Source organism: Thermobia domestica, chromosome 4 (assembly GCF_964235325.1).
Source record: "Thermobia domestica chromosome 4, izTheDome1.hap1.1, whole genome shotgun sequence".
NCBI lineage: Eukaryota > Metazoa > Arthropoda > Insecta > Zygentoma > Lepismatidae > Thermobia > Thermobia domestica.
Window position 1 is genome coordinate 10484274 of NC_137457.1, and position 23769 is coordinate 10508042.

Genomic DNA, 23769 nt, shown 5'->3' on the forward strand with positions numbered 1-23769 from the left:
TTTTGTAAAACGAAATCACGATTTGAGCTAGGACAGATCAAATTCAGTCTTTACGATACATTTCAACATTTCTCAACTTCAATTTCTGAAAAAAAAAAAAATAAATAAATAAATAGATAAAAAAACAAAGGAGTTAGAGAGTTCTAAAATAATCAATTCCTGATATTGCGAAAGTTTTTCCAAATACGTATCTCTGATCAAAGAACATTCGTTTCAGTAATGTTAATAATCAACGCAAATATCAGTAGGAATTAGTACTGATAATAGAGAAGAGTTAAGTTCTTAACAAAAGACAACATTTTTTCCTAGTGAAAGGCTGACAATAACAAAGATAAGATTATTGTATTTCATTCAAAAAGAAATAAAATTTTAAACTATTCCTCCCCTTTTATAATTCTGTGATATAGTGAAAGTATATAAGAGAAAAGGAAGCATATTTACAGAAAAAGTCGAAAATGTTCATAGACTGTTTTATTATTATGTGTGACGGTTTTGAAACGCATTTATCAGATTTAATAATTTTAAAAATTTAATAAATAAACTAACAGGAAAAGATTTTTTTTCGTAAATGTGAAGTCTTGGTATTTGTGCCTCTGCTTATGCGCTGTGTTCATATATATATATATTAGTACGAAAGTAATTTTCCCAACTATGTGGATGAAACTAAAATACATACATATATTAGAGAGATATAGCGTCTAAAGATTTATCTTAACATATTTATACTCTGACAATCTCTCATGATCCATACTTTGTTGTGCCTTATAGTTTACATGATTCTTGCGTTGTTTTGTGACATATATTAGGGATTAAGCCCGGAACCATCCGAACACAACAGATCCTTCAACCAAACTCTTCAATACTTTCTAGATATATCTCTCTATGCTTGCTAGATACAGCCAACTAATATTTTCGATTTGGTTTTCATAAGAATTTAGAATTAGCTAGTTGGCTGAAAATAATTTTCTACAACAAACTAAAAATTAGTACAAGAAACTTCAAATTAATCAGATATTAAAACGTTGAGAGAGTTGAGAATCATATCGATAGTGAAGTAATACAGATGCTGTTTGCATAACGTGAATCACTAAAGAATTTGATAAGAAATACGAAGGATTTTTGGTAAATTTTTATTTCATTTACTTGATAATTTCTTAAAATTTCTTTTCTTAGATGATATCCCTGAATTAATGACTTGGAACGACGCAGTTTATCAACCACCGTCACCAGGTAAGTTTATATATATATATTCGAGGATGGTTCAATAATTATTGTCCCTGACCTATAAGCAGTATTATTTTTCCAAAAAGTCTCCTTTCATAGAAATGCACTTCTTCAACCTATGCTGTAAAGCCACTATGCCAGCTTCAAAGAAAATTTCTGGCTGAGCCGTGAGCCTTTCCTCCACAGCTTCAATAATAGCTGCATTTGAATGAAACTTCTTCCCCTTGAGGTGCTCCTTCAACTTTGGGAACAAATGAAAGTCACTAGGGGCGAGGCCGGGTGAGTAGAAAGGATATTCCAACACATCGAAATCAGCAGCATGGATTGCGGCACCAGTAAGATGGCTTTTGTGGGCCAGAGCATTATCTTGGTGGAAGAACACTGTTCGCTGCAACATCCCGCGCCGTTTTTCCTTGATTGCTTCGCGTAACTTAGGGATTGGGACTGCATAATAGGCCCGCGTGGTAGTGTGTCCAACCTCCAGGTAGTCAATAAGGAGCGCCCCCTTCGCATCCCAAAAAATTGTGGCCATGACCTTGCGTGCTGATGCTTGCACCTTGAACTTGCGTGAGGGAGGCGAACTGCTATGCCGCCACTCCATTTTCTGTCATTTGGACTCGGGATCATAGTGATAGAGCCACGTCTCATCCACTGATACAAATCGATCACAGAACTGTTTCAGGTATGCCCCTATAACTTCCAACCAGCCCTTGAACATCTAACTCTGTCTTTCTGATGTTCACGAGATAACATTTTGGGTACCCATCGTGCTGACACATTTCTGAATACCAAGTGTTCATACACAATGGTTTCCACTGAGCCTACAGAGATGTGCATGGTGTCTGCTAACTCTTGCACCGCGATTCGTCTGTCTGCTATAATCGCACCATGCACAGCATCAATGTTTTCTGAGGTGCATGCTGTTGTTGGAAGACCAGCACCAGGGGCTTGTTGATAGCTTTCCCCGCCGCAACGGAAGTCGCGGTACGAGTTCTTTAACACCTGGTAGGAAGGAGACCCATCACCCAAAACACTGATCATATCCTCATGAATCTCCTTTGGGCTTAACCCCTTTTTCTGGAGGTACCTCATGACAGCTCATTGTTCGGTTTTCTCCATTTTTCAAGCTAGATGCCACCTCTCACACCTGAAACGACAAAAAAGAATATTAAAATAGCAGCTATGGTTTTGAAATTTAGAATATAGGCATCTAAGACATTAGGCTACAATATACCCCATCATCCATCCCGACTCAAGTATTTTAATAATTATTGAACCTTCCTCGTATATATATATATATATATATATATATATATTATATATATATATATATATATATAATGATTATATTCACGGTCATGAAAAGAGAGATTTATAGATTTACTGTTCGTCTGTATTTACTCATGAACAGGGTCAGGTTGGTTGACATGGAGTTTAGCACGCCGTTCTGCGTAGAGGGTATACTAGGTATGGAAGCACAGCTTGACGTAGTATCCGAACCTCGACAGCTCCTATAGGGATTCGAACCCAGGTAACGCCACACATATAGCCACGTAGGAATTCACAAACAATTCGGAAGAAGGTCTAAGTATAGGAGGTGATAAAAGATACATATATAGGCGACAATTCATTATTCTAGCCTGTTTTTTTATTATTATTATTAACGTTTTCCTGTGTAAAATAGCAAAATTATGATCTATCTCAGAATTCGTTCTATAAATAAATAAACATAGACTTGCTAACCAGCCCCAAGTTCATTTTCAATAGTCCTCAGTCTTATTTTCCTTCCTTCTGAATTCTACCTTTTATTTTCCTCTACCATCATCATAACTCCCCTGGCCAAAAATTTCAAATTAAGATATACTCAAATATCATGTATGTTATGAACTTGTATTATGTACAATTGAACTCTTTTCGTTTCAACATTGCAGTTTATTATCAAGACGCTGTTCCTGTAAACAATACACCAGCACAAAGTGGAAGAAAATCAGGTAATTTAACAGAAACGTTTGTTTATTTGTTAACTCTGAAAATAGTTACATATTAAAAGTTCAAAATAGTGAAATTAAAAAAAAAAAAACTTCGTTTTAATGACATAAGTGGTTCTTTATTAAGGAATCTGGTATTTGTATGCAAAGTTCAAAATGTATAACGCAATCAGAACTTGAGCTAGAACAGATCACACTCAGTATTTACGATACATTTCAACATTTCACTTCAATTTCTGAAGAAAAAAAAAGTTAGAGAGTTCTAAAATAATCAATTCCTGATATTGTGAAAGTTTTTCCAAAAACGTACCTCTAATCAAAGAACATTCGTTTCAGTAATGTTGATAATCAACGCAAATATCAGTAGGAATTAGTACTGATAATTGAGAAGAGTTAAGTTCTTAACAACAGACAACACTTTTTCCGAGTGAAAGGATGACAATAACAAAGATAAGATTATTGTATTTCATTCAAAAAGAAATAAAATTTTAAACTATTCCTCCCCTTTTATAATTCTGTGATATAGTGAAAGTATGTAAGAGAAAAGGAAACATATTTACAGAAAAAGTCGAAAATGTTTATAGACTGTTTTATTGTTATGTGTGATGGTTTGGAAACGCATTTATCAGATTTAATACTTTTAAAATTTAATAAATAAACTAACAGGAAAAGTTTTTTTTCGTAAGTGTGAAGTTTTGGTATTTGTGCCTCTGCTTATGTGCTGTGTTCATATATATATATATTAGTACTAATGTAATTTTTCCAGCTGTGTGGATGAAACTAAAATACATACATATATTAGAGAGATATAGGGTCTAAAGATTTATCTTAACATATTTATACTCTGACAATCTCTCATGATCCACACTTTGTTATGCCTTATAGTTTACATGATTCTTGCATTGCTTTATGACATATATTAGGGATTAAGCCCGGAACCATCCGAACACAACAGATCGTTCAACTAAACTGTTCAATACTTTCTAGATATATCTCTCTATGCTTGCTAGATACAGCCAACTAATATTTTCGATTTGGTTTTCATAAGAATTTAGAATTAGCTAGTTGGCTGAAAATAATTTTCTATAACAAAATAAAAATTAGTACAAGAAACTTATAAATTAATCAGATATTAAAACCTGAGAGAGTTGAGAATTGTATCGATAGGGAAGTAATATAGATGCTGTTTGCATCACGTGAATCATTAAAGAATTTTGATAAGAAATACGAAGGATTTTTGCTGAAGTTTTATTTCATTTACTTGATAATTTCTTAAAATTTCTTTTCTTAGATGATATCCCTGAATTAATGACTTGGAACGACGCAGTTTATCAACCACCGTCACCAGGTAAGTTGATATATATATATATATATATATATATATATATATATATATATATATATATATATATATACGAGGGTGGTTCAATAATTTTTGTCCCTACCTATAAGAAGCAGTATTATTTTTCCAAAAAGTCTCCTTTCATAGCAATGCACTTCTTCCACCTATGCTGTAAAGCCACTATGCCAGCTTCAAAGAAAATTTCTGGCTGAGCCGTGAGACATTCCTCCACAGCTTCAATAATACAGTGAAACCTGTCTATGATGGCCATCATCGGTTCCATCGAAAAGTGGCCAACTTACAGAAAATAAGTGTGATATGTGAATTTTTAGAATAGGATTTCTACTATTACTTGATTGTAAAATTTTAATAAGCAGTGGCACGACAGCTACTTATAAATAATGTTTATAGAGTAATCATAAAAATATACAGTGCTAGAAAATATTACTATAGTATGTTTAATATATGTGCATACCTTTCTCTTACTGAAAGCTGGTCTGGTACATTGGATTATTCGGATTGAAAACACAGTAACACAGACAACCATGAAATAGAAGCGTATGTAAGCAGTTTATTGAAACTGATATTATAGCACACTGAGTTATTCAGATTGAAAACAAGAAAAGCTAAGCTATAAATTGAGAAATTTATGTGCAATTTATATGATTTCTTTTCAGTTGTTACTGAATGGTGGTTCATTCTAGATGCATTTGTTTTATTCTTTTTGGCAGATATGCACATTCTAATATTGTAGTTAACTATCTCTTATTAATGAGCTAGAAGTGTTTCTTTCGGAGCAAAAGATGTTTTGAGAAAATCTTGAGGGAATTCATATCTCAAAAACTCTGCTATCTTTCGACAAGCCAACAGGTGCCAATAGTTGACAATTGAGATGGTTAGTTTTAACCTTGAGAATTTTCCGGAATTATTAAAGCTGATGAGAGGAGTTGATATAACTAATGGTTTTACCAAAACAGACAGGGTAAACAAATACGTACAACCATTTCCTGAATTCCTGTACGTGCTTTTTCTTATTCACATCTTCCTTCACCACCCCTTTATGAGGGTAGTATTCTGGCCATTGGCCTCCAACAACAAATCGTGCGAATCTATGCTTCTTTGTGTCCATCCACAAATACATAACATCTGCCTCTCATATGGGAATTCGAAAGAGTTAAGAAAATAACAAAACTGTATTTTGCGTGGCCAAGATACGCAGATAAATTTGTCATTATCATCATAGGGTAAACATTGCTTCAGTGTCGCCAACTTCCAAGATAGACAGGTGGCCAACTTACAGAGTAGTTAGTAACGAATGTCTTACGGGAAAATGCAGGTTCAAGACGAACTAGGCCAAGATAAGCAGGTGGACAACTTAGAGAGGTGGCCAAATTGACATTTTTCACTGTAGCTGCATTTGAGTGAAACTTCTTCCCCTTGAGGTGCCCCTTCAACTTTGGAAACAAATAAAAGTCACTAGGGGCGAGGCTGGGTGAGTATGGAGGATATTCCAACACATCGAAACCAGCAGCATGGATTTCGGCACCAGTAAGATGGCTTTTGTGGGCCAGAGCATTATCTTGGTGGAAGAACACTGTTCGCTGCAACATCCCGCGCCGTTTTTCCTTGATTGGTTCGCGTAACTTAGGGATTGGGACTGCATAATAGGCCCGCGTGATAGTGTGTCCAACCTCCAGGTAGTCAATAAGGAGCACACCCTTCACATCCCCAAAAATTGTGGCCATGACCTTGCGTGCTGATGCTTGCACCTTGAACTTGCGTGGGGGAGGCGAACTGCTGTGCCCCACTCCATTTTCTGTCATTTGGACTCGGGATCATAGTGGTGGAGCCACGTCTCATCCACTGATACAAATCGATCACAGAACAGTTTCAGGTCTGCCCCCATAACCTCCAAACCAGCTCTTGAACATCTAACTCTGTCTTTCTGATGTTCACGAGATAACATTTTGGGTACCCATTGCGCTCACACATTTCTGAATCCCAAGTGTTCATGCACAATGGTTTCCACTGAGCCTACAGAGGTGTGCATGTCTGCTAACTGTTGCACCGTGATTCGTCTGTCTGCTATAATCGTATCATGCACAGCATCAATGTTTTCTGAGGTGCATGCTGTTGTTGGAGGACCAGCACCAGGGGCTTGTTGATAGCTTTCCCTGCCGCAACGGAAGTTGCGGTACCAGTTCTTTAACACCTGGTAGGAAGGAGACCCATCACCCAAAACACTGATCATGTCCTCATGAATCTCCTTTGGGCTTAACCCCTTTTTCTGGAGGTACTTGATGACAGCTCATTGTTCGGTTTTCTCCATTTTTCAAGCTAGATGCCACCTCTCACACCTGAAACGACAAAAAAGAATATTAAAATAGCAGCTATGGTTTTGAAATTTAGCATATAGGCATCTAAGACATTAGGCTACAATATCACCATCATCCATCTCGGCTCAAGTATTTTAAATATGCCGAGGACAATAATTATTGAACCTCCCTCGTATATATATATATAATGATTATATTCACGGTCATGGAATGAGATATTTATAGATTTACTGTTCGTCTGTATTTACTCATGAACAAGTCAGATTGGTTGACATGGAGTTTAGCATGCCGTTCTGCGTAGAGGGTATACTAGGTATGGAAGCACAGCTTGACGTGGTGTCCGAACTTCGATAGCTCCTATAGGGATTCGAACCCAGGTAACGCTACACATATAGCCTCGTAGGAATTCACAAACAATTCGGAAGAAGGTCTAGGTATAGGAGGTGATAAAAGATAAATATATAGGCGATAATTGATTATTGCAGCCTTTTTTTTTCTTTCTTTTTTTGTATTAACGTTTTCCTGTGTAAAATGGCAAAATTATGCTCTATCTCGGAATTCGTTCAAGAAATAAACATACACTGGCTGATCACCCCCAAGTTAATTTTCAATAGACCTCAGTCTTATCTTTCTTCCTTCTGAATCCTACCTTTTATTTTCTTCTACCATCACCATGACTGCCCTGGCCAAAAATTTCAAATTAAGATATACTCAAATATTATGTATGTTATGAACTTGTATTATGCACAATCGAACTCTTTTCGTTTCAACATTGCAGTTTATTATCAAGACACTGTTGCTGCAAACAATACACCAGCACAAAATGGAAGAAAATCAGGTAATTTAACCGAAACGTTTCTTTATTTGTTAACTCTGAAAGTAGAGTTACATATTAAAAGTTCAAAATAGTGAAATCTAAAAAAAAAAAAAAAAAAAAATCTTCGTTTTAATGACATCAGTGGTTCTTTATTAAGGGCCTTGTATTTGTATGTTAAGTTCAAAACATGTATAATGCATTCAGAATTTGAGCTAGAAAAGATCACATGCAGTATTTAGGATACAATTCAATATTTCTCATCTTCCATTTCTGGAAAAGATTTTAAATAAATGAGTTAGAAAGTTCCAAAATAAGCAACTCTTGCTATTCCAAAGGATTTTCCAAATCCGTATCTCTAATCATATAGTGTTCGTTTTAGTAATGTTAATAATCAACGCAAATATCAGTAATAACTCGTAACTAAGTTCTTAATCACGTAACTTAAGGAAACTGAAAACCTATCTTAGCAGATGATGCAAAATCTCGTAATTGGTTCGTATCCTTTCCTAAAATTCAACCTTATGTAATCCTCTCGTACTCGCTTTACCTTGTCCTACTGAAATATGTTTTCCCAAGATGATTCCCAAGAAACAATCTATGAACACGGTAGTATTTTCCATCCCAGCGATGCGCCTAGCAAATATTCAACATTATGGCTTTCCACCTTATAACACAATTGGATTGTGTTGGGTTCGGTTCCAGTTCGGGGCAGGTATTCTTACGACCTGTGGGGCTCGTGTCTTGATCGGTACGCCTGTATTATGATTTCACTAAGCGTGATTATTTTATTTAGACACTGAGAATTTCCATTTGTAATGAATGTGAATGATGGAACGGAGTATAAGATTCTCTTTTGTGCAGTAGTGGTTAGAGATTGTGGGATGAATTGCATGTAGTCATTAATTAAGATGGGTTCGATCCAAATCAGTTTATGCGCGTACCCACGCTCAGTGACACGCCCGATACACATCCGTACAATTTCTACACCAACCAAATATTCTTACCGTTCCAGTAGTGATTTGCGTGAGAAACTGGTATGGAGCAACTGAAACATAATGCATGTATGATATTGATTTACTTAAACACAAGTATTATACATACAACATACATACTTACTTCAACGTTTTAGTTTGGTACCTCTGTAATTTTTATATTTTAGGATTTTCATTTGTCATTCACCATATTGAATACAAGCCTATGAATTTTGTTGGAAAATTAAAAATAATAAAAAAAAGTATTTAAAACACTTGAATTTGAATTTTAAACTATAACGACGAAGCCGGCAAATTGCTTAACAAATCACCAATTCACACACGCACTGGGGTTTTGGAGATTTTGAAAAAAGGAGGGGGAGGCCAATAGATGTATTGGGAGGCAGTTTCTAGAATCTTCTTTCTATTTTTCTTCAAAGGGATGTCCTGTTTTCCAAGTTAGTTTCTATTTTCATTATTCAGCTGTGTAGTTGGCAATGTACTTGCTTATGTTTCCACTGATTGACAATTTACAAAATATTTTGATCTCTTGTTTTACCTACGTTCCTTTATCATAAACACGAGTGAAACTCAACATTAGACTTGTTATTTAGGGCTGAACAACAACGCCGTCACAAAATCGAAAAGGTGTGCTCGTACTTAGTTTGAGCTGATTTGAGGCATTTTGTATTATTTTCGTAGAACTTCACTGTAACTTACGTGAATTATAAAATAACACAATTTCTGCAGTTCACTCCGACTTATATTGGTGCGATTTCACAAAGGATTAGTAAATTGACTTAGGATTTTGATGCTGTGCCATGTACCTCTTCTATTCATTACTGCATCCATTTTCGCGCACACTGTTCCCGCCTTCTTACTCTAGCGTCGGTTAGCTTACTCCAATCACACCAAAGGATTATTTTTAAAAAAAATATCCATAAGCAGTATTGTTAACAAAAAATATGGATCACGGGTGTTAAATAATCTTGCCATTAACATATTATACTTAAAATTCTGAAATCAATAAAAACAACTTAGGATGGCTTTTGAAACTGCGGTACTATTTTTTGGAACATTACCATATCACGTCCTTTTTGTTCGGTCAACCGGAAATACAAGTTACTGCTCACAGCACTGCCAACTCATAAAAAAGGATAAAACTAACACAAAGTTTGCGTCGACGTATAATCCATCCAGCCTCATTCCAATTCAGCCAAGGAAAACTGGGAGAATTTAAAATGGAATGGGAGTGAGGGGGGCCACACGCTCACAAATGGCGTGCGACATGGACGATGATCTTCTTTGAAGATTATCAGAACCCTGGGATGGGTTCGATTCCCGTTGGTCCCTGTTCGGGAAGACATTATTTGTGACACGATTGGTTCGGTTCCTGTTCGGGCTAGCCATTATTTGTGACCGGTAGGGTCTGGTTCTTGTTCGGTACGCCTTTTATTATTATTATAGTACTGGGTTCGATCCTCATGTGTGCGTTGCCAGAATAAAGACTTTAATTGCAATACATAGATCCTACGGATCCCTAGGTCGGGTCGGACATCTACCATGGTCCGGGATTCGATCCTTTGCTACTAATATGTCTCCTTGAATATGTCATAACAATTGCATCATTCATTCCAGCTTACCATATAGCCACTGGACACACAACTTAAGAATTCGAACCAGAACGTTTTAGAAAACCGACATAAAATAAATTCTAATTGTACATTTAGCGCAGATGCAATTTATTAATGTATGTATTACTAAGTTGCATAGGCGCTATTCACTCGTGCTGTAAAAAAAAAAGAAAATGAATTAAGTTATTCCTTAAAATTAACACATGTAAATTTAAATCATTGTTATTATTTTCAAAGGATACTCAATTATTGGATTTTGCTTTTAATTCACAACACTAAAACTTTACGAACATATAATACATAAATAGTGGCACTTCACTTTTAATAACCAATAATATAAGCCCATTTAATACGAAAGACGCGGACGTCGCGGTAGACACGAATTATTCGTTATATTTCATCACATGGTTGATTCTGTTATTCACTAGCACTGTTTACTCACTGTGACAATTGAAAAGGAATTGTCATTGGCGGCTCCTGAGGATATGTCCAGAAGGTTGCGGGTTGGTTTCTTTACATCTTTTTTTGATGAACAAGTGGTTTGGCTGCTGGCTTACTCCATCTCGCTGTAATGACTTTGTATTTATTTGTGCACGAATACTTTAAAATTTGTGATCATCTTCGTTCTCACTACATTGTTTCCAAAGTTATATTTTACACTAACAAAAAATTAAACGTTATTTTAAATTGTTTCTTCATTTTAGTCGCGGGCACCATACTCAACGTGGTTGCTTCTTCGTAAGTGTAAGTCAGACTACTGCACCTTTTCTTTCCGTCTCGCCGTGTTGCTAGGCAAAAGAATCGGTTTGCTACGCAGTTTGGTGATGTCAAGAGCTAAAAATAGCCATGACAGTCCATAGACAGGAATGTTTTGAGACGACGTTTGTCCATTGTGCTGAATTTTAGGTCCTTATAAGGGAAGGAGAGAGGAACTCTGTGATTTCCGTTGGAGTCGAGACGTACATACATATATGCACATTCGTTTGTTGGCTGAGAGAAAAATTCTTGGAAACACTTTTATGCGAGGTTCATTTAAAAAGTTAAAAATTTCTTCTTAAAAATTGACTGAGCTGAACTGTATGGTTACAAAGGCGCTCGACAGGACGTTTGTTTTTGATCGAAGAGGAAAAACAAACAGAACCCTGCAACACTGATCACTTCACTAGTGTCACCAAATTTCATTCATTGGTCTTCAAAGGGTTAACATCACTTAACTCTTCTCGTGACGATATAACGAAAAATTTTCAAAGTCCTTTCGGAAAAACGGTAACGAACACGTGGGCCATGCGAAACGAATTTCGGATTACGGTTGGGCCATAATTTCAATAAAGTCTATCAATGTCTTTCATTATCTTATTATTTGTTATTTCAAAATATTTAAGTGCCACAATTTCAAACACATCAAAACATGAACAAAATTATTGTTATTTTTCCTTTAAAATAACATGTTTAATAATTGGAGTAATTAATCACTGGCATTGTTTACCATTAAACACAAAACATTACAAGTATATTAGATAATCATTGTAACCTAAAATATTTACTAATGTAGTGCCTTGTACTTCTAAATGTAACATGAATTTGTTTTCTTACTATTTTCAAAAAGCATTCATATTCAATATTTACTCTCATTAAAAACAACTTTCGACATTCTTAAGAGCTAACACAATTACTGTATATTCATTTCATTTATTGTTATTATTATTAGTAGTAGTAGTATTTCAATTATCATTACTACTATAAACCAAATATATAGCACACCAATTAAATTCAAGTATAAACACACATTAATATTTTTCATAATATTGGTTACGGTATGAAATATTTTTACTTAATTCTACAACAATACTAATTTATCATAATATTTTACATTTATTACATTCTGGTTAAAACTTGACCAAGAATGGACTGAGCAGTGGATGGTTTGTCAAACCATTACACTTTTCAAAGTGTCTGCCCTCCGAAATTTCGAAGATACCTACCCACATTAAAATATCATTTATTTCCATCCCCGAAGCAAAGTGAAAAGATAGGATATTTGGGTAAAATTCAAAAATAATATAGAGGGGACTAATAAGAAAATTGCCTACTCCGGGCATTACAGAATATGAGTAACCCATAGTTGGAGGGACCTTTGCTTCCATTTCTTCGAGTTAAGACTTAAAATGTTTTCGTATTCAACGAAAAGATTAATGCAAAGTGAATGCAACAATGGTTGCTAACAACTGGCATGAACACCACTTACTTGATACTTATTTATAATAGGATGTCTCATTACATTTTCTTTTCATTAATCGACGCGTCATGAAGGTGGGTACAGGTGTAAAACCATACTACTACAATAACTTACTACACCAAAATTCAAGTATCCTCAGCTGATTAGTAATCCCAGAGGCATACTGATTGATTAAAACAAATAAATTGATATTACACATCGTAAGTATACATTACTATTAATTGACGCATAGTTGTTATTTAAAATTTGAGAGATTTAATTCGGTAATTTGAAATGTGCTTATTCAGGTTTGTTACCAAATGATTTTTCACCAAAATATTTAAATTTGTGATCCGAAACATTTTAATTTTGTAAAATTGCAACACTGTGATGACACATTTAATATAAATTTTCTACATCTTCACTACGCAAGTTTATTTCTTTTCACTATATTTGATAATTTTCATTACGCAAATGCACTCTTGCACTTCGAAAAGAAACACTATATTTTCTATGATTCAAAAAAAATGAAATTTCATCGTGAACGCATTAACGAAAAAATATACTATTACAAATAATTTCGTAGAACATATATTTCAAATATCAAGATTTTTTTTTTTTTGTTGAAATATTAAAACCATTGCAAGTGTCGGTTTCATACAGTACAAGCAGTCCGGCTTAACGAAGTTTCGTTTATCCTACACCTACTCGAGGCTTTTTCAACACAAAAACAATTTTCAAAGGTTTCATTTGCCAATAAACAAATAACGTGAATGGTTTCTCAACATGTATGACTACTGCATAGCACAAGAAATTGACTAACTTATCCCTACTTGAGTAGCAATTACTTTTCATTTGTGATAATTTTCGACGTGCACCAATTTTACTATATTTAGGTTGAACACTAGATTGCTTTTTTCTTTTCACTAGGTTTTTCCATTTACCTGTATGCTTAACTTTTGTTATGACGTCACGATCAGCTGATAGCACATCACTGACAATAATTGGCGATCGACATTTAATTTTCCTATTACGTTCACTTTCAAATCGCTTGTGCGTAAAGAATACATTCACCTGATTACCACATTCTTCCTGAAAAGGTTCGTGATATTTATTTGTAGGTGATGAGTGGTCAGCACCTGACCTATTTACTACGCCATGAATCGCTAAGTTACTAATGTGATTCAATTTTAAACTTCGGTCACTTGTCTGAGCATTGGTGTGACTGTTACATTTATTCCTCAAAGAACATTTACGAACATACTTGGAAAATTTTGAAAAACAATATAGCATGCGTTTAACTCTTTTTAGTTTTCGTCTGACTTTACATACTTTCTTTTTATATTGCCGGTGCTTTTTGCCACATTGAACCTGTGAACTATATTTTCTTGCCCTTTGACAAACAACATTTCGTAATTTACTAAAATATTCTTGACAGGTTTTTAGTTTCTTTTCCCACGTTATTGAGTTATGTTCATTACCATTAGGCCTACCTGGCGTAAAGCCGTTTGTACTATAATCTAAATACACAATTAAAGTGCAAGTAACTATGCAAAAAGTGACATAATTCATTTGTCCTATCTGTATACTTTTAACTTTCAACTCGCAGCTTAAAGAACTACTGTTCTCTTGACAAATCTCTACAACCCTAACAGACACAAAAAATAAACAAGTTTTGTGAAACGGAACGCATTCCAATTTACTGGTTAGCAAGGTGCCATAAAAACAATTTTCCTCTAAGAAATACATCACACTACACGGTTGCGCATATGGGCTACTTTCATTCCCCTTTTCAACGCAATTTATTACCACTTTAGTAAACCTTTCTGTAGTGAAGCACGCATCGCATTCCTGAATGCCTTTTGTCCCCTTACAAAACAAACAAATGACAGCTGGGACAGCTGATCGCTCGCTCACACACGGAGCTACGCTAGACGTGATCGACTTGGTTGGTAGGGTTTGCAAGACAGCTGGGTTGTTATACTTTTTTCTTTCTGTTTCTTTTCTTTCTGAAACGCTATTCGACAGAGACAAAACAAATTCTTTGGCTTGGCCTAACTCAATGTTAACGTGATTAACAACAGAAATGCTTTCATTTTCTACCTTTAATTCACTGTCAGATATTTCTTCAACCTGTTCAAATTCATTGTCAACAAATTCAATATTAGCTTGATTTACTATAATAGGTGGTGACTGAGACTTAACACATGGCAAAATAGTACAACTTTTAACACATTCATTTTTCACTGTTCGTGCGTATGCTTTCTTAGCTACGGGGGCAATGTCCCACAAAGTACCTACAGACTCATATTCAATAAATTCTAAGCTATTTTTAGCAAATTTTCTTTCTAATGGTACAGTTTTCCTTTGACAACTTTCATAATTTTGAACATTTTCTGACTTATTAACATTTACAGGAGAATCAGCAAACCTAACCCATTTTCGTGATGTTGTTTTACAGTTTACCTTCCTTTCCTCGCTGGAATCTTTATTACAACTAATCTTATGATGTCTTAAGTACTTTTTATATATCCTTTCGGCTACCCTTTCTTTCGCAATACGTACTATCTCTGAAATTTCAAAGTCAATGTTTAACTTACGTTTGATGTCTGACAGAGAAACAGATTTTGATTTATAGACACATTCATCTTTAACTCTTCGATAAAGCTCAGATTCACGTATTTCATGCATTTGAGACACAATTTTATCTTCAACTCCTGCTCTATATTCTCTATTGCTTTCTAAAAGAAATTTTGCAGCTTCCTGTTTAGCTCTTTTACGAATTTTGGATACTTCCTGATCTATCTTCAAAGCATTTTCAACATCTCGCAATGTAAATGGTTCTATTCTATATCTAAATTGCATTTCTACCATTACATACTCTCTTTCTTTTAGAAATTTTCGCATTTCCTTCATGACAGGTACCATTTCTCCATTCACATACATGATGACTGATTTACGAAATTCAAACAACAAAATTAAAAAGTACTAAGAAGGCACTACAATTTACCTTGATCAAAAATACAATTAGCGTCACTTTTATGTGGTTTTATCAAACGTTCCAGTACATAAATTACTAGTTTCGATTTAACGGTTCAGGAGTTCTGTCTCTGTTTCGGAGCGCCATTATTTGTAACACGATGGGTTCGATTCCCGTTGGTCCCTGTTCGGGAAGACATTATTTGTGACACGATTGGTTCGGTCCCTGTTCGGGCGCCATTTTTATAACACAATTGGATTGTGTTGGGTTCGGTTCCAGTTCGGGGCAGGTATTCTTACGACCTGTGGGGCTCGTGTCTTGATCGGTACGCCTGTATTATGATTTCACTAAGCGTGATTATTTTATTTAGACACTGAGAATTTCCATTTGTAATGAATGTGAATGATGGAACGGAGTATAAGATTCTCTTTTGTGCAGTAGTGGTTAGAGATTGTGGGATGAATTGCATGTAGTCATTAATTAAGATGGGTTCGATCCAAATCAGTTTATGCGCGTACCCACGCTCAGTGACACGCCCGATACACATCCGTACAATTTCTACACCAACCAAATATTCTTACCGTTCCAGTAGTGATTTGCGTGAGAAACTGGTATGGAGCAACTGAAACATAATGCATGTATGATATTGATTTACTTAAACACAAGTATTATACATACAACATACATACTTACTTCAACGTTTTAGTTTGGTACCTCTGTAATTTTTATATTTTAGGATTTTCATTTGTCATTCACCATATTGAATACAAGCCTATGAATTTTGTTGGAAAATTAAAAATAATAAAAAAAAGTATTTAAAACACTTGAATTTGAATTTTAAACTATAACGACGAAGCCGGCAAATTGCTTAACAAATCACCAATTCACACACGCACTGGGGTTTTGGAGATTTTGAAAAAAGGAGGGGGAGGCCAATAGATGTATTGGGAGGCAGTTTCTAGAATCTTCTTTCTATTTTTCTTCAAAGGGATGTCCTGTTTTCCAAGTTAGTTTCTATTTTCATTATTCAGCTGTGTAGTTGGCAATGTACTTGCTTATGTTTCCACTGATTGACAATTTACAAAATATTTTGATCTCTTGTTTTACCTACGTTCCTTTATCATAAACACGAGTGAAACTCAACATTAGACTTGTTATTTAGGGCTGAACAACAACGCCGTCACAAAATCGAAAAGGTGTGCTCGTACTTAGTTTGAGCTGATTTGAGGCATTTTGTATTATTTTCGTAGAACTTCACTGTAACTTACGTGAATTATAAAATAACACAATTTCTGCAGTTCACTCCGACTTATATTGGTGCGATTTCACAAAGGATTAGTAAATTGACTTAGGATTTTGATGCTGTGCCATGTACCTCTTCTATTCATTACTGCATCCATTTTCGCGCACACTGTTCCCGCCTTCTTACTCTAGCGTCGGTTAGCTTACTCCAATCACACCAAAGGATTATTTTTAAAAAAAATATCCATAAGCAGTATTGTTAACAAAAAATATGGATCACGGGTGTTAAATAATCTTGCCATTAACATATTATACTTAAAATTCTGAAATCAATAAAAACAACTTAGGATGGCTTTTGAAACTGCGGTACTATTTTTTGGAACATTACCATATCACGTCCTTTTTGTTCGGTCAACCGGAAATACAAGTTACTGCTCACAGCACTGCCAACTCATAAAAAAGGATAAAACTAACACAAAGTTTGCGTCGACGTATAATCCATCCAGCCTCATTCCAATTCAGCCAAGGAAAACTGGGAGAATTTAAAATGGAATGGGAGTGAGGGGGGCCACACGCTCACAACCTAATACTGTAAGCGATTTTCGGGATCCTTAAGTTATGTTGTTAAGAACTTAGTTATCAATTATTACTGATATTTGTGTTGATTATTAACATTATTGAAACGGATGTTGTATGGTCAGAGGTACGTATTTGGAAAATCCTTTTCAATATCAGAAGTCAATTATTTTGAAGTTTTTTCTCTCTCATTTAATTTTTTTCCCAGAAATTGAAGTTGAGAATTGTTGAAATGTACCGTAATGTTTTATCTGTTTTAGCTCAAATAGTGATTATGTTATACATATTTTGAACTTTACATACAGAAACAAGAGCCCTTAATAAGGAACCAACGCTGTCATTATCGTCAAGGATTTTTAAGATTTTAATATCATTTTCAAGTAAAAATAATAATATTGGAAACATTGTATAAGTTACTTCACAGGTTTGGAAGATTACCAAAGTTTGTTTTCGTTTTGGTATTCAGTTTCACAAAAACAGTTTCTGAATGTTGTTAATAATGCAAGTTTGTCTGAGATGATTTCTATCAATGCAAACATTTTGTAATTGTATGTTTTGTTGTTAACAAATACACATTACATTGGATACTGTGATATAAAGTTATGTTAAATTCTGAGTGTTGACATGATGCTCAATCTTTAAGAAGTATTTGTTAACTAAAATGTCTTCAGAGAAATCTGATACACACGTACAATGATTCCGACCTGAATTTTGGGAGCCACAAGCTGCAGTGTAAGCACCTTTCTTTTGTATGAATTCTCCAGTTTACTTCGTTGTAGTCAGTCATGAATAGAGTGATGATTAAAGTCATGATGAGAGTCTTGGTATGAATATTTTAAAGAGACATTGGAGAGTTAGTGATCTTCAGTAACTTAGTAAATTTCAGACGCAGCCAACTTAAGTCATCGAGATTCAGAATCCAACATTCACAAAGTTATTCAGATACACTGATAGTGTGTATAACAAAGGCAGGTGCATTCAAATAGTGGACTTCCTGACTTTGGTCGACATCATCAATACGTCAGGTATGATTCACTTAACCTGTTCTCTTTTAGCCTGAGAATTGCCAAACACTTTAGAATAACACAACAGACATCCGCTACATGAACAAACTTATACTCATTAAGTACGAGACAAAATACATGTCAAATATTACTTTAAATTGTATTTCTCTTTTAGATACACGATTCTGTTTTGTGTATCAAAATAGTGGTGGAGACATCCAAAGTATCTCATAGAACATTATACGTGCGTTTTTTCAACATTAGCAATATAGGTAATGCAGCATTCACTTTGAGCTAATGCTTAGAACTCAAAAATACTACCAGAAACTTCAAATATTTCAGAGATTAAAACGTGACACAGTTCAGAATCGTGTCGACAGTGAAGTAATACAGATGCCATTTGCATCATGCGAATAACTAAAGAATTTGATAAGAAATAAGAAGAAATTTTTGGCAAAATTTTATTTCATTTATTTGATATTTTTTTAAAAATTGTATTTCTAGATGACATCCCTGAATTAATGACTTGGAATGATGCAGTTTATCAACCACCATCACCAGGTGAGTTTCTATATACATTTATATGATGATCATATGCGCGGTCATGCAGAAAGAGATTTATAGATATACTGTTCGTGTTTATATTATTCACGAACAAGTTGGGTTACTTCACTTGCAGGTTTTAGCGTGCCGTAAAGCATAGAGGCTATAATAGGTATGGAAGCACAGCTTCACGTGGAATCTGAACCTCGACAGCTCCTATAGGGATTCGAACCCAGGTAACGCTACACATATAGCCACGTAGGAATTCACAAACAATTCGGAAGGTCTAAGTATAGGAGGTGATAAAAAATAAATATATAGGCGATAATTCATTATTCTAGCCTGTTTTTTTTTATTATTATTATTAACGTTTTCCTGTGTAAAATAGCAAAATTATGCTCTATCTCGGAATTCGTTCTATAAATAAATAAACATAGACTTGCTAACCAGCCCCAATTTCATTTTCAATAGTCCTCGGTCTTATTTTCCTTCCTTCTGAATCCTACCTCTTATTTTCCTCTACCATCATCATAACTCCCCTGGCTAAAAATATCAAATTAAGATATACTCAAATATCATGTATGTTATGAACTTGTATTATGCACAAGCGAACTCTTTTCGTTTCAACATTGCAGTTTATTATCAAGACACTGTTCCTGCAAACAATACACCAGCACAAAGTGGAAGAAAATCAGGTAATTTAACAGAAACGTTTCTTTATTTGTTAACTCTGAAAATAGTTACATATTAAAAGTTCAAAATAGTGAAATAATAATAATAATAAAAAAACTTCGTTTTAATGACATCAGTGGTTCTTTATTAAGGGCTCTGGTATTTGTATGTAAAGTTCAAAACACGTTTAACGCAATCAGAATTTGAGCTAGAACAGATCACACACAGTATTTACGATACATTTCAACATTTCTCATCTTCAATTTCTGGAAAAGATTTTAAATAAATGAGTTAGAGAGTTCCAAAATAATCAACTCCTGATATTCCAAAGGATTTTCCAAATCCGTATCTTTAATCATATATTGTTCGTTTCAGTAATGTTAATAATCAACGCAAATATCAGTAAAAACTCGTAACTAAGTTCTTAACCACATAACTTAAAGAAACTGAAAGCCTGTCTTAGCAGATGATGCAAAATCTCGTAATTGGTTCGTATCCTTTCCTAAAATTCAACCTTATGTAATCCTCTCGTACTCGCTTTACTTTATCCTACTGAAATATATTTTCCCCAGAGGATTCCCAAGAAAAAATGTATGAACACGGCAGTATTTTGTATTCCAGTGATTCGGTTCCCGGTGAGGCCACTCGGTCGAAAAAGTGTAAAACGCTTTTTCAGGCCAGCCACCCTGAATAAGGTTTTTTCCTGGGTTTTCCTCATTCTCACCAGGAAAATGCCGGGGTGCTACCTAACTTATAGGTCCCAGGCCGCTTCCTTCCTTTCCCAATCCTTTCTTCCTTCCCTTTCCCTAGATTGTGTGCTTGCCGAGGGACGTCATCCCTCAAAAATGTGAAAGGTTAAATGGCCTTAGATGCCGAAAGCCCAGAAATCTAAAATTCTATCCTATCCTGTATTCCAGCGATGCGCCTAGCAAATATTCAACATTGTGATTTTCCATCTAATACTGTAAGTGATTTTCGGGATCCTTAAGTTATGTTGTTAAGAACTTAGTTATCAAAGTTGTGTTGATTATTAACATTATTGAAACGAATGTTGTATGATCAGAGGTACGTATTTGGAAAATCCTTTTCAATATCAGGAGTCAATTATTTTAAATTTTTTTCCTCTCTTATTTTAATTTTTTTCCAGAAATTGAACTTGAGAATTGCTGAAATGTATCGTAATATTTGATCTGTTTTAGCTCAAATAGTGATTATGTTATACATATTTTGAAGTTAACGTACAGAAATAAGAGCCCTTAATAAGGAGCCAACGCTTTCATTATTGTCAAGGATTTTTAATATTTTAATATCATTTTTAAGTGAAAATAATAATATTGGAAACATTGTGTATGTTAATTCTCAGTTTTGGAACATTACTAAAGTTTGTTTTCGTTTTGGTAATCAGTTTTACAAAAGCAGTCTCTGAATGTTGTTAATGATGTAAGTTTGTCTGAGATGATTTCTATCAATGCAAGCATTTTGTAATTGTATGTTTTGTTACTAACAAATACACATTACATTGGATAGTGTGATGTAAAGTTATGTTAAATTCTGAGTGTTGACATGATGCTCAATCTTTAAGAAGTATTGGTTAACTAAAATGTCTTCAGAGAAATCTGATATGCACGTATAATAATTCCAACCCGAATTTTGGGAGCCACAAGCTGCAGTGTAAGACCTTTCTCTTGTATGAATGCTTCAGTTTACTTCATTGTATTTAAATAGTCAGTCATGAATAGAGTGATGATTAAAGTCATGATTAGAGTCTTCGTGGCAATCTTTTGAAGAATCATTGGAGAGACATTGGAGAGTTAGTGATGTTCAGACGCAGCCAACTTAAGTCATCGAGATTCAGAATCCAACATTCACAAAGTTATTCAGATACACTGATAGTGTGTATAACAAAGGCAGGTGCATTCAAATAGTGGACTTCCTGACTTTGGTCGACATCATCAATACGTCTGGTATGATTCACTTAACCTGTTCTCTTTTAGCCTGAGAATTGCCAAACACTTTAGAATAACACAACAGACATCCGCTACATGAACAAACTTATACTCATTAAGTACGAGACAAAATACATGTCAAATATTACTTTAAATTGTATTTCTCTTTTAGATACACGATTCTGTTTTGCGTATCAAAATAGTGGTGGAGACATCCAAAGTATCTCATAGAACATTACACGTGCGTTTTTTTAACATTAGCAACATAGGTAATGTAGCATTTACCTTGAGCGAATGCTTAGAACTCAAAAATACTACGAGAAACTTCAAATAATTCAGAGATTAAAACGTGACACAGTTGAGAATCATGTCGACAGTGAAGTAATACAGATGTCATTTGCATAATGTGAACAATTAAAGAATTTGATAAGAAATAAGAAGAGATTTTTGGTAAAATTTTATTCTATTCATTTGATAATTTCTTAAAAATTTCATTTCTAGATGACATCCCTGAATTAATGACTTGGAACGATGCAGTTTATCAACCACCATCACCAGGTGAGTTTCTATATATATTTATATGATGATCATATGCGCGGTCATGCAGAAAGAGATTTATAGACATACTGTTCGTGTTTATATTATTCACGAACAAGTTGCGTTACTTGACTTCGAGGTTTTAGCGTGCCATACAGCATAGAGGCTATACTAGGCATGGAAGCACAGCTTTACGTGGAATCCGAATCTTCACAGTTTCTATAAGAAATCGAACCCAGGTAACGTTACACATATAGCCATGTAGGAGTTCATGAACAATTCGGAAGATGACAGTCCAGAAACAGAAGATGATAGAATATAAATGTATTGGGCGATAGTTGATTATTCTAGCCTTTCACATATATTTATAACTTCATTAATACGTAATTAGGAACTACATAATTTATATGGTTTACCCAACATTGTTAGGGTCGTCAAGTCTAGGAGGCCTAGGTGGGCAGGTCATAGCTAGAATGGAAGAAAGTACAAACGCTTTCAAAGTCTTGACTGGAAGATCAATTGGAAAACGACCATTAAAAAGACCTAGGCGCAGATGGGAGGACAATATTAAGATGGATCTCGCAGAGATTGGAATACAAAGTAGAAACTGGGTGCAGTTAGCTAAGGATAGAAGTCAGTGGAGAGCTTTTGTAAACGCGGCATTGAACCTCCGGGTTCCATAGGCCATAGAGTTAATTAGTTATTAATACGTAATTAATCTGAAATTTTACATTTATTTACTTTGGATGGAACTTGGTATGTTTTTCATTATTATATTTTTTTATTTACCGTTGTGCGTAGGTGCCCAAAATAGTTCACAATTTTACGTAGTGTGAGAACAAAACAATACACAGAGTTATATTTGTTGCCAAATAGTAAATGTATTTCTACACTACAAACATCCCAATATTTACTGTATTCCGTTTACTCGTTGTGTTTAGTAGCCTGTCAAACAAAGCGACGTGTACTTGAGACATTAAAGCGAGGAAAACAACAGCAATAATTGATTTTTAAAACAAAAAATGAGTCGATATGAATATCATCATCATAGATTAGAATCAATTTATTCACTTCATAAACAAGTTTCAAATCTGTCACATTCTAAATTGTACTCTGTCATTTGTCGATGCACACACGTAGCTACTCATCTATTTAGGTCCGCAGCTTCATCATAAAGAACTTCTAAATGACGATAAATTCCATTAGGAACTTGATTTTTTTCTACTGTTAAAAATTGAGACGCTGTTCTACACTGAGTGAACGCATTTCCACGAGAATTGACATGTTTATACTGGGAAATGTAACTAGCAGCTAAGTATAGATGTCACTCTTTATGCTGTCGTTTTCACGTTACTGAGATCGTGAGCGTTTCTTTCAGTGAATGCACATATTTTACTATTATATAAAAAGCTTAATATAAATACTTTTCTATTGTTTCTGTAGTTTATAATATTGAATATCTGAATTTATTAATCAACTTCTTTCTTAAACTCTGAATATAATACAGTGAGGATGATAAAACCTGTGATGTTTTTGTTAAGATTAACAACAACTAATCTTTTTCATACACTCTTCGAATTCTTTAGAATTTAAAGGATACCGATACATACCATACCATTCATACCGATGATTGTTAATATCTATCTATCTATCTATCTATCTATCTATATATATATATATATATATATATATATATATATATATATATATATATATATAGCAGAATACTCATTCTTCACACG

At 34.5% G+C, this 23769-nt stretch overlaps 1 protein-coding gene across 6 annotated transcripts in view; it reads left to right on the forward strand.

Annotated features, from left to right (window-relative positions):
• Nucleotides 1–23769, forward strand: part of LOC145683709 (uncharacterized) — a 142876-nt gene that overhangs the window by 69112 nt on the left and 49995 nt on the right. For 2 of the 6 annotated variants that reach the window (XM_081755156.1, XM_081755157.1), the window contains 7 exons: nt 1174–1230; nt 3156–3215; nt 4504–4560; nt 7669–7728; nt 18834–18890; nt 19508–19567; nt 21992–22048. In XM_081755156.1, coding sequence (XP_081611282.1) covers nt 1174–1230; nt 3156–3215; nt 4504–4560; nt 7669–7728; nt 18834–18890; nt 19508–19567; nt 21992–22048 — 408 coding nt within the window. The remainder of the gene's footprint in view (nt 1–1173; nt 1231–3155; nt 3216–4503; nt 4561–7668; nt 7729–18833; nt 18891–19507; nt 19568–21991; nt 22049–23769) is intronic. The other 4 variants (XM_081755160.1, XM_081755158.1, XM_081755159.1 and 1 more) reach the window with 4 other exon arrangements.